At 34.3% G+C, this 12,761-nt stretch overlaps 1 protein-coding gene and 1 long non-coding RNA gene across 11 annotated transcripts in view; one reads left to right on the top strand and one right to left on the bottom strand.

Moving 5' to 3' along the window:
- Nucleotides 1–12,761, top strand: part of Fmn1 (formin 1) — a 378,745-nt gene that overhangs the window by 226,637 nt on the left and 139,347 nt on the right. For all 10 annotated transcript variants that reach the window (XM_033765033.1, XM_033765032.1, XM_033765037.1 and 7 more), the window contains one exon: nucleotides 10,491–10,578. In XM_033765033.1, the coding sequence (XP_033620924.1) occupies nucleotides 10,491–10,578 (88 nt within the window). The remainder of the gene's footprint in view (nucleotides 1–10,490; nucleotides 10,579–12,761) is intronic.
- Nucleotides 1–12,761, bottom strand: part of LOC117286537 — a 32,044-nt gene that overhangs the window by 15,998 nt on the left and 3,285 nt on the right. Inside the window, exon 2 of the long non-coding RNA XR_004517712.1 lies at nucleotides 6,908–6,992. This is a non-coding gene — a long non-coding RNA (uncharacterized LOC117286537). The remainder of the gene's footprint in view (nucleotides 1–6,907; nucleotides 6,993–12,761) is intronic.

Raw genomic sequence — 12,761 nt, 5'->3', positions numbered from 1 at the left:
TTACAAAGACTTTGTTTCCATTTTTTTCCTTTTCTCCTATCTTTTCTTTTCCCTTTTTTCTTTCCCCACCCTCCAACTTCCTCTACTCTTTTATAACTTTTATTCCTATTTCACATTATCAAAGCCGGGCGTGGTGGCACACGCCTATAATCCCAGCGCTCAAGAAGCTGAGGCAGGAGGATCGCTATGAGTTGGAGAGTAGCCTGGGCTACATAGTGAGTTCCAGGTCAGTCTCAACTACATAGTGAGACCCTGTCTCAAAAAAACCTATTTCACATTATCAATTATACAATTTGAACCTTAGTTACACTTTCAGTTTTTCACACCAGAGAAACTATTCGGTATTTACACGTGTGTCTTATTTATTTCACTTAAGAGTATGGCCTTAATGTGCATCCACTTACCTATAAGTGACTCTAGTTTATCCTTTATGGCTGAATAATACTCCATTTTATAGAAAAACCTCATCTTCTTTATCCAGTATCCAGTTGATGGGCAATTGGGCTGTTTCCAAGGTTTAGCTATTACACACTGTGCCGCTATAAACATGGGTGAGCATATATCACTGTGGTATGATCCTTTTAATTCTTTTGGGAAGATACCCAGCAGAGGGATAGCTGGGTCAAATGGGACTTCTAATCCTAGTTGTCTGTGGTATCTCCATATTGATTTTCACAGTAGTTACACCAGTCTGCACTCCCACCAGAAAAATTTTAATTTTTTTCTTTATTTATTGGTATGTTTTAGGTATACAGTGTACTTACATTCATAATTGGGATCTTGTACCTTTACATGACAGATCTTGGTTCTTATTTTTCCCCATTCCCTAGCCCTCCCTTCAACCCCATCCACCCTTCCTTGTTTACAAAGATATTTTTCCATGTTTTTCCTTTTCACATATTTTTTCTTTTCCCTTTTTACCTTTTCCCTACTACTCCCACTTCCTCTACACTTTTACACCTTTTCTTCCTATTACACAATATCAGTTATACATTTTGATCCTTATTTACACTTTTAGTTTTTTATACCAGAAAAAGGTTTTGGTATTTGCATGTGTGTGACATTAATTTCACTTGAAATTAATTGATGCCTCATGTGCATCCACTTGGCTACAAATATCTCTAGTTTCTCATTATTTATGGCTTAGTAGTACTCCATTTTATACAAACACATGTTTTTTTTTATCCAGTATCCAGTTGGTGGGCAATTGGGCTGTTTCCAAGTTTTATCGGCTACAAACTGTGCTGCTATAAACTTCGGTGAGCGTATATCACTGTGATATGATTCTTTTAATTCTTTTGAGAAGATACCAGCAGAGGAATAGCTGGGTTAAATGGGACTTCTCAGCATAGTTGCTTGAGGTATCTCCATATTGATTTTCACAGTGGTTGCACCAGTCTGCACTCCCACCAACAAAGAAGAAGGGTTCCTATCTCCCACAACCCTGGCAGCATTTGTTATTGGTTGATTTCTTAATAACAGCCATTCCTACTGGGGTGAGATGGAATCTCAGTGTTGTTTTCATCTGCATATCTTGAATGACAGTGATGTTGAACATTTTTCCATGTTTATTTGCTGCTTTTACTTCTTTGTCTGAGAAGTGTCTCAGTTGAAAAAAAACATATGATCATCTCAATAGATACAAAAATGCATTCAACAAAATTCAACACCCATTCATGATAAAAACCCTACAGAAAATTGGAATAGATGATCTTTATCTCAACTTGAAAAATGTCAGGAGTTGTTTCTGCATCTTCTTCTCTGTTCCACCAATCCTTGGGTTTGTTTCTTTGCAAGTACCATGCTGTTTTTATCACAGTGGGTTTGTAGTATAGTTTCAAGGTGGGAATTGTGATACCCCCTGCTTCTTCTCTGTTGCCTAGAATTGCTTTTCCTATTCTATGTCTCTTCTGATTCCAAATTAATTTTTGGATTGTTTTCTCTGGTTCTGTGAAATATACTGTTGGGACTTCAATAGGGATTGCATTGAATCTGTATAGCAGTTTTGGAAGTATGGCCATTTTCACTATATTGATTCTTCCTACCCAGGAACAGGGGATGTCTTTCCATTTTCTTCTATCCTCTTCAGTCTCTTTTTTCAGAGTGTTGTAGTTCTCAATGTAGAGGTCTTTTACTTCCTTTGTTAGATTGATTCCTAGGTATTTCATTTTGGGGTGCTATTTTGAAAGGGATTGCTTGCCTAATTTCAGTCACAGTGAGTCTGTTATTTGTGGACAAGGAGGCTATTGATTTTTGGGAATTTACCTTGTATGTAGCTCCTTTTTGAATCTGTCAATTAAGTCTCTTGGCAGAGTTTTTTGGGGTCTTCTATGTAGAGTATCATATCAGCAAATAATGACAATTTCACTTCTTCCTTTCCTATCTTTATTGCTTTTATTTCTTTATCTTGTCTAATTGCTGTGGCTAATATTCCCAAAACTATATTGAACAGGAGTGGTAAAATGGGCATCCTTGTCTTGTTTGATTTTAGTGTGAAGGTTTTCAGTTTTTGACCATTGAGTCTGATGGTAGCTGTTGGCTTTTCATAGATAGCCTTTATCAAGTTGAGATGATGATCATCCATTCCAATTTTCTATAGGGCTTTTATCATGAATAGGTGTTGGGTTTTGTCAAATGCCTTTTCTGCATCTATAGAGATGAACATATGGCCTTTTGTCCTTGACTCTGTTGATATAGTGTGTTACATTTATTGATTTACATATGTTGAACCATTCTTGCATCCCTGGAATAAATCCTACTTGGTCAGGGTGTATAATCCTCTTGATGGCCCTCTGTATTCTGTTTGCCAGTATCTTCTTTTTTTAATAAATTAAAAAAAATTTTTTTGGTATTGGGGATTGAACTCGGGTTCTTGTGCTTTCAAGGCAGGTGGCAGAACCACTGAGCCAAATCCCTGGCCCTTGCCAGTATCTTCTTGAGTATTTTTGCATCTATGTTCATTAGGGAGATTGGCCTGTAGTTCTCTTTTTTTTTTTGGTTGAATCTTTCCCTGGTTTTAGAATCAAAGTAACACTTGCTTCCAGGAATGAATTTGGAAGTATTGCTTCTCTTTAAATTTCATTGAAAAGTTTAAAGAGTAGTGGCAATAGTTCTTTTCTAAATGTCTTATAGATTTCAGCAGTAAAGCCATCAGGACCTAGGCTTTTCTTTGTTGGTAAATTTTTAATTACATTTTTAATTTGATTGTAATTGTGGTGTTTAGAATTTTTATATCCTCTTCATTCAACTTTGGTAATTCACATACATCTAGAAATCTGTCCATTTCTTCTAAGTTTTCCATTTTATTAGAGTAAAGGTTCTTGAAGTAGGTATTGATGGTCCTCTGGATTTCTGCTGGATCTGTTGTGATTTCAACATTTTCATTCCTAATTGCATGAATTTGAGCATTTACTTTTTTTGATAAGGTTGGCTCAGGGTTTATTGATTTTATTTATTCTTTTGAAAAGCCAACTCTTTGATTCATTGATGTTCTTTTTCTTTTTTGGGGGGGTATCATTCTCTTAGTCCATATTGCTTTGATTTCTGCTCTGATCTTTATAATTTCCTTGCTTGTATGAGCTTTGGGTTTCTCTTGCTTTTCTTTTTTTAGGAGCTTAAGATTCAATGAGAAAAATTTTAATTTGATATAATTCCATGTATTTATTTTTGATGTTATATCTGGTTCATGTGGGGCTCTGTTCAGAAAGTCCTTGCCTATGCCTCTATCTTCAAGACTAAGACTGTTTCTGTTTTTGTATTTACATCTTTGGTCTGTTTTGATTTTATTTTAGCTGATGGTGAGAAGGGTCTAGATTCAGTCTTGCATGTGGATAGCAAGTTTTTCCTGCACCATTTGTTAAAGAGGCTATTTTTTCACCAGTGTATAATTTTGACCCCTTTATCACAGATCAGATGGCTGAATGTGCCTGTGGTTATCTCTGCATTTTCTATTCTGTTCCACTGATCCACATGTCTATTTTTTGTGTCAATACCATGCTGTTTTTTCATTCTAGCATTGTAATATAATTTTAATTCTGGGATTGTGGGGCCTCCTATTTTGCTCTTCTTGCCCAGGATTGCTTTTACTATTGTGAGTCTCTTCTGGTTTTATATGAACTTTAGTATTTTATTATAGTTTTGTGAGGAATGTTGTTGGCATTTTAATCGGGATGACACTAAATCTATATACTATTTTTGATAGTGCAACCATTTTGACAGTGTTCATTGTACCTATGCAGGAACAGGGGTATCTTTTCATTTTCTTATGTCCTCTCTGATCTGCTGTTTTAGAATTCTATAGTTTTCTTTGTGTAGGTCTTTTCTTTTCTTTTTTTTTTTTTTGTACCAGAGATCGAACTCAGGACCTTGCGCTTGCAAATCAGGAGGTCAAACCACTGAGCTTAATCCCCATCCCGATCTTTTATTTTTTTACAAGTTTAATCCTAAGTAATTTTTGGAGGCTATTGTGAATGATGTATTTCCTAATTTCTTTCTCTTTGTTCATTATTGGTGTAGTAGAACACTTTGGAGTTTTGTATGTTAATTTTGTGGCTTGCTGCTTTGCTGAATTTGTTTCTTCTAGGAGTCTTTCAGTGAAGTTATTTATTTATTTAGGCCTTCTATGTAAAGGATCATGTTTTCTGCAAATAATAATATTTGAATTCATTCTTTCCCATATGTCCCTCTTATTTCTTTCTGTTGTTTTATTGCTGTGGCTAAAGTTTTGAGTACTATATTGAACAAGAGTGGTGATAATGAACATCCTTATTTTGTTCCTTATTTTAGAGGAAAAGCTTTCAGTGTTTTCCCCCACTATGTTGCTGGAAGTAATTTCGTTATAAATAGATAAGGTTCTTCTGTGCCCATTTTCTTCAGCGTTCTTTTTTTGTTGTGAATGGATACTGGAGTTTGACAAATGATTTTTCTGCATCTGTTGAGATGTTCATATGATTTTTGTCATTGGTTCTGTTTTTGTGATGTATTATATTTATTGATTTGCATATATTGAACCATTCTTCCATTCTTGAGGTAAAGCCTACATGTTCATGGTATGATCATTTTTATGATTTGTTGCATTCTATTTGCCAGTATCTTGTTATGAAATTTTGCATTTCTATTCATTAAAAAGATTGGCCTGTAGTTTTCTTTTTCAATTTATTCCTTCTCTGGTTTAGGAACTAAGGTGATGCTGGCTTCCAGGAATGGGTTTGGCATAGTTCTTCCCTTTTACTTTTATTAAATTTTTGAGGCATATTGGCATTAAGTCTTCCTTGAAGTTCTTACACAACTCAGTAGTGTATCCATCAGGTCCTAGGATTTTCTTAGTTGGCAGACTTTGATTTTTTTTTTTAATTATTGTGTCAATTTCATTGCATGTTATTGGATTGGTCAGGGTTTTTATAACTTCTTAGTTAAGTTTTGGCAACTCATATAGAAATCTATCCATTTTGTCTAAATTTTTCCATTTATTGGAGTACAGATTTTTAAAGTAGTCACTAATAATCTTATAGATTTTGGTAATGTCTATTATTTTATCTTTTTATTGCTAGTTGCATTGATATAGGTCTTTTCTTCATTCATATAAATTGGCTAAAAATTTCTGTTTTATTTGTTCATTTGTATAACTAGCTCTTTGATTCATTAAGTTTTGTAATTTCTTTTAGTTTCAATTTAATTAATTTCTGCTCTGATCTTTATAATTTCCTTCCTTTTACTAGTTTAGATTTGGATTATCTTTTTTTCTAGGGCCTTGAGATGCATTATTAGGTTATTTTGGGGGCTTGCTCTGTTTTTCTGATGTGGATATTCACAGCTATTAACTTTCTTCTTAGGACTGCTTTCCTTGTGTCCCATAGATTCTGGTATGTACCACTGGCATTATCATTTGAGTCTATGCATTATCTAATTTCCTTTTAGATATCTTCTATGATCTACTGATTATTAAAGAGTATATTGTTTAATCTTCATATGTTTACATACTTTCTGTGGTTTCTTTTGCCATCAATTAAAGAAGACACTAATAAAAAGCTCTTTGAGCTAAATGAAATGATTAAAAGCAAAAGTGAACAATTAAGCAAAGTAGTAGAGATCATGAAAAGGTGCCATATAGAAATCCAGGAGATAAAAATGTGTATTGAAAACATGGGCAGCAGAAGTGACCAGTGTGAGGAAACAGTGTCAGAACTAAAATCCAGAGCTGATGTAGGTGACTGTATATCCAAGTGACCTTAAAAACAACAGATTATAGAAAATGGATCAGTAGCTGCTAGATATTGCAAAAAAGACTAACCTAAAATTAATCTATATTAGTGAAAAATCAAAATATGGCATCAGTGGCATAAAAATATTGTTTATGGAAATGATAGCAGGAAACTTTCAACATAGGGGGAAAGAATTTAACATGCAGGTAAGCAAGACATATAGACTCTCAAATGTCAGAATTAGAAAAGAGATTCTTCATGGACACATCATAGTCAAAATGGTAGAAGTCCAGTGCAGGGGCTGAATCTTGCAAGCTGTTAGAAAAAGCAACACATTAGCTACAAAGTTCATTCCCTTAGGACTATATTAGATGTCTCAGCACAAACCTGAAAGACCGGGAGAGCTTGGAGTGAAATATTTCAGGCCTTGGAAGAAAACAACTTCTACCTTAGACTAATATATCTCACTAAACTATCTTTCAAAATTGGTGGAGAAATAAGGTCTTTCCATGACAAAGAGCACCTACAGGAATTCATGACAACCAAACCAGCACTCCCCAAAATTCTCCAAAATATCCTAGAAAGAGATAATGTAGCCAGTGATGCCAAATGTCTAGTGGAATGAACGTACCAATCAGTTAAGTAGAAGGGAGGTGAAAAGAAATCAGCAACAGGAAAATAAGACAGTGACAGGAATAAGTCAGTACCTTTCCGTAGTAACTCTTAGTTTAAATGGTTTCTGCTCCCCAGTCAAAAGACAGAAACTGAAGCTGGAGATTTAGCTCAGTGGTTCTGAAAAAGACACAGATTGGCAGGTTGGATCAAAACCCAACACCCAACAATATTAAGCACATTTAATCCAAAAGGAATTTCATAGATTGAAAAATGAAGGGCAGAAACATTATTTCATGCAATGAGATCCCCCAAACGAGCAGGGGGTGCTTTCCTATTTTCAAACAAAGTAGGCTTCAACCCAAAACTAATCAGAAGGGGCAAAGTAGGTTACCACATACTGGTTAAGGGAACTATTTGACAGGAAGAGAGAACAGTTACAAATATATATGCACCAAACACTGGCATACCCAACTTCATAAAACAAACACTACTGGGCTTGAAAAGTCAACACAATTATAGCATGATACCCTAATACTCTGCAACAAAAAATTGATTAACTAAACAAAAAAATCAACAAGTATCGGAGTTGAGCCACACCTTTGAGCAAATGGACTTAATAGATATTTGCAGTGTTCTACTGAACAAGAGAATACACATTCTTCTCAGCAGCACAGGGGACATTTTTCAAAATAGACCACATATTAGTCCATAAATCATACTTAAATACAAAAGAATTGAGTGTATCCCATACATGTTATCAGATCGCAACTATACTTTTTATAAAATAGAATGAAATCTTCAAATCTATGAGAAAAAATAAAAGTAAGGAGGGTTTGCAACCTATAATTAAATATTCATGGTGTTCTTGCCATTTTTCTTCATTTTGAGAAGTAATCTGATAAAAAGCAGATAGTAGAAAATTAGAAGGACATTTTAAAGGTTTTGTCAAAAGGAGAATTTGATACATGTAGGAAAGAAAATACAAATGCTCCAACTTTGCTTTACAGAAAGCTTTTTACAGAAAGTTTAGGGGGGAAAAAGCTCTTGAGATGTATGTTCAATTACAGATAACACATACACATACATTCAAAACATTTGAAAAGGTAACATTCTTTTCATAATTTGGCCTGCTTGCAAAAAGCGAGGGACACGTGTGCTTGATTTTACCTCATGGCAGACAGAATTAGCACCTGTCTCACTATCTGGTCTCCTTGTGGTCTCTTACATGAAAACCTGCATTTGAACATTGCCTTTCTCGGAGGCAGAATGTGGTGTTGGAGCTTTTCAGAATTTTGTCTGGTGGACTTATGCATATCCATTTGAACAGGCTTGTGTGGCCCAGTTAAGATTTTGTCATAGATTTGATTTCTGTACTTGTCTTCTAGACATTGTTGTTTGTGCCATGGCCATGAATTCATTAGACACCATCTTAGATAAGAACACATTAATTAAGAATCCATCCAGTCAATTCCCAAAGCTCATCTTTTGAATTTACTCTATACCTAGTTCAGGTGCTTATTTTATTTGACTTTTTGATAGCTGTAGCAATTGATCACAGTGATGTTTAACATTTCTAAGCTGCATAGTTCTTGAGGATGAAGACTTAACTATTCTGTTTCTGTCACCTGTACAGCCTGGAGTCTAAAGCAGTTCTAGACCCATAACAGATGCAGAGCAAATATTTTGAAATGAATGAATGTATGGCTGAACATTTGTTTTTAAAAAATGCTTGCTTTTCTTTATTTTGTGTTGGACTTTTAAGACCATTTAGCTTCAGCTGGGGATTTAGCTCAGTGGCACCATGCCTGCCTTGCAAGTGCAAGGTCCTAAGTTTGATTCCTCATAACGGGGCAGGGCAGGGGGAATCATTTAGCCTTGAGTTCTGTAAGAAGAAAACAAATTGCATTTTTAAAGAAGATACTTGATTGCGCTTAATTTCTTTTTCCTTTACTTTTGCTTTTGTACAGAAAATACAAAAATATCAATTACTTTCCTTATTTAAAAAAATTCTATACCCCTAGGAGTCTTTCTCTAAATCTAATATTGAAATTATTAAACATATTAGACTGAAAAATCTGATTCTCCTTATATCTTATTTAAGTCCATGTGTTTACTGTGTTTTAGGTTTAATTATTGTATAAAAGTAGCTAGTTTGAATAGGAAAAGGAATGATAAAGGGCTTGCAATAATTGAGTGAAGATAAATTGATAGGTACGTAGTCATTAGACTGTTCAATAATCTTGATCGGAACAAAGTCTTGTATATTTATTGTTCAAGCTGAAGCCAATTAACTAGTGTAGCAATAGCATGATCTAAGTTTCTATTATTCTTTAGTCCTGTCTTCACTATATTTGGTAAATTTGTGAATACCTAGCTGGGAAGGGAGATATGGCTATTTAGTTTAATTTGTGTTTCACCCAAGAAAGTCCACTAAAAACACTTATGAAATACAGTTATGTTTCGTGTGTCCACCCTATTGAATTTTGTAGCCCTACCATATGAGAGAAAACATCATTTTTTCCCTTAGTAGCCACTGTATGACTTGATATTAGGAGCTGATTTGGTTTTTTGAGATTTATAGAAACACAAAACTGTATAAATTTCTCCAAATTAATAAAAATTGAAGAAATTGCAGTGAAATATTTGAAGTTTAAAAAAAGATTGTAAAGGTTTTAGTATACATATATTATTATAACAGAACAATTTAAGATTAAGATTAGTTTTATGCATAAAATATTAAAATTATTTATATTATAATAGCATAAATGGGATATAGCCTAACTCTAACATTGAAATTCATTTAAAAATAACTATAGGCCAAGAACTGCATTAGGTGGTTACATATATTATATCATTTAGTTTCTAAAGTAAATGTGTTATTTAAAGATAGTACTATTCAGCCGGGCGTGGTGGCACACACCTGTAATCCTAGCACTCAGGAGGCTGAGGCAGGAGTATTGCTGTGAGTTTGAGAGCAGCCTTAGCTACATAGTAATTTCCAGCTCAGTCTCAACTACATAGTGAGACCCTGTCTCAAAAAACGAAAACAAAAACAAAGATAGTACTATTCAGAATGCAGTCCTAAAGGTTGTGGCTTTACGAGCACCATATCACTGATAAATGGCATTATTAAGGTCAGGAAGTTCTTTCCCTTAAGCCATTCAGCAGATAGCATTGCCATAAACATTGAAAAAATGAGAACCAAGACCTGTCATGCAAAGGTAGAAGATCCCAATGATGAATATAACTGAACTGTATACCTAAAATGTATCAATAAACTCAATGGGAGAGAGAGAGAGAGAAAAAAAAAAGAATGGGGATAATGAAGTGATTTAAGAAATCTGAAAATATCTCAATGCAAGTGAAAAACTTAGGTGTATCATTGCACGTTGCATGGTCCTTACAACTTAGTTAAAATGTACTGGAATAAAAAGATCACAGGAAAATGTTCTAAAGATTGCCAGTATGTGCTTTAGGCTAGTAGAATTCTGTGTGGTGTTTTTCCTTTGCTGTAGTTTGTAAATGTGTGTAATTGTGTATAAGCTCATCTCCAGTTAAGCAATGCTTTAGCATCATCCAAGAGTGTGTCTGTAGGTCTTATGTCTATGGTACGCTGGGAAAGATTGAATGGCTGTTCGAGCTTATATATATATGTATATATATTTTTTTCTCCAGATCATCAAGTTATTGGATGGAAAACGATCTCAAGCTGTGGGAATTTTGATATCTAGTTTACATTTAGAAATGAAGGATATCCAGCAGGGTAAGTCCTTTCTGTCATTTTTTCTTGGCTTTTAAATTTTTTTAAACATTTTGCTGTGAAAATTTCAAACATATAGAAATTTCAGTGTTGTGATGAATGTCATGTACCTAATACCCAGCTACAAATCTTATCAACTCACTTTTGTTTCCTTTAAAGCACCTTCCCCTCTCACCAACTAGATGACTATAAAGCAACTCTCAGACATCTCAGCAGCTCTCACTAATTCATCTGTTAAAAATATTAGTACTACCAACAAAAGATATGTTTTCACACATAACTGTAGTGCCATTGTCATGCCTTTAAAAAGATTAGTAATTTTTCAGTATTATCATACATGTAGTTTTCATTTCCCTGGTTGGGCATACATTCACTACTAACCCTTCATTTACAGTTATTTTTAAAATTTTTTTTCTCTTTGAGTTTATTGGTACATTTTAGGTATACAGTACAGTTATATTTATCATTGGGATCTTGTACCTTTACATGACAGGTCTTGGTTCTTATTTTTTCCCTTTGTCCCTACCCTCACTTCACCCCCTCCTCCCTTCCCTATTTAAAAATACTTTATTTCCATTTTTTTGTTTTCTCGTGTCTTTTTCTTTTCCCTTATTTCCTTTCCCCTGCCCTTCCCATTTCCCCTATGCCTTTAGCACTTTTCTTCCTATTTCACATTGTCAATTATATCATTAGGACCTTATGTACAATTACAGTTTTTCACACCAGAGAAACGATTTGGTATTTACACATGTGTGTCTTATTTATTTCACTTAAGAGTATGACCTCAATATGTATCCATTTTCCTATGAACGAATCTAATTTCTCATTCTTTATGGCCGAGTAGTATTCCATTTTATAGAAAAACCACATCTTCTTTATCCAGTTTCCAACTGATGGGCAAATGGGCTGTTTCCAAGTTTTGGCTATTACAAACTGTGCCGCTATAAACACGGGTTTACAGTTATTTTGAATGACTGTGCAATTATTATGAATGGCAAACAAGCATCCTGAGTTGCCATTGATGTGTCTGTTAGTAGGCATTAATGGTCTTAACCTAAATTCATTATTTTATTAGAAGACTGCAAAGTAATAATGTACTAATTTATTTTCTTCTTCATGACCAGCAGTACATCTGTAGTGAGACATTTTATCAACCATTTTGGTGATACCATTGTTTCTTAATCTCTTCTTTTTAAAAATAACATTATTTCTACCTAGTTATCTTTGCCTCAATTTTAAATAAAGTGCACTTAAAGAGAAACATTGTATTTGTATATGCTTCTTGGTTTCTAGAAAGGTGAAAATAGAAGCAATTAGACCTTTTTAAAATTTGTGTCTTGCATTAAGACAGTATTCCATTTTCTCAGTAATCAATTAAATGTAAATATTTTGGCATGTTACTTATATTTTGTCAGTGGTCGTACAGCCTCTGAGATGTTTTCAGCGGAACTTAGCATCAGTAGAAACACTTGAAAACCATCTAGCACTTTAGTTTGCTGTTCATGTTCCTCACAGTTCTATCACTGTGCTCTCAGCGTAATAGAAGACTCTGAACTGAGAGACACTTCACATAGTTTTTCACACTGCTTTCCCTTCCAAAGTGGCTTCAGCGGGAGCTTACATTTTAAAATTCCACAGAAACTAAAAATATCCCAGAATTAGTGACAGTCACAGGGTATTGCGGTAAGTCATCTATTTTTAATATTAATCTCGGTATTAGAATTGAATGCGTAAATATGAATGTTAAACTTTGGAAAATGTCATAGTAGTTTGAGTTAGAGTCATTGCAAAAGGCAGCAATAGATTCTTCAGTGACTTTAAAAGATTATAATGATCGATGTTCTAGAAGTTCTTCTAGAAGAATTCTTCTACAAGAAGAACCCAGATCAGGAGAATATGATAGTAGGACAAAGAAAAAGTAGAAGAAAAAAAAAAGAACAAATATCAGTAGGGAAGTTGATAGTTTTTTGGCGGATAACTATCTTTTTTGAGGCAATCATTGAAATAAGAAAGGGATTCTTAATGTGTGGTGAAAAAGCCTTGTCCTGGATAACAGTACTCTTGTTGAGCCTGGTGAAATCCAAGTGTGCTTGATTTTATCACCACGATGTATATATATGTATGTATGTGTGTGTGTGTGCGTGCGTGTGTGTGTGTGTGTGTGTGTTTACTCAATCCTCCCTGTA

This window comes from Fukomys damarensis, unplaced genomic scaffold, assembly GCF_012274545.1.
Source record: "Fukomys damarensis isolate Sample0158 unplaced genomic scaffold, DMR_v1.0_HiC HiC_scaffold_17, whole genome shotgun sequence".
NCBI lineage: Eukaryota > Metazoa > Chordata > Mammalia > Rodentia > Bathyergidae > Fukomys > Fukomys damarensis.
The sequence above is the reverse complement of the archived record's forward strand: the minus strand, read 5'-3'. Positions and strand labels throughout refer to the sequence as shown.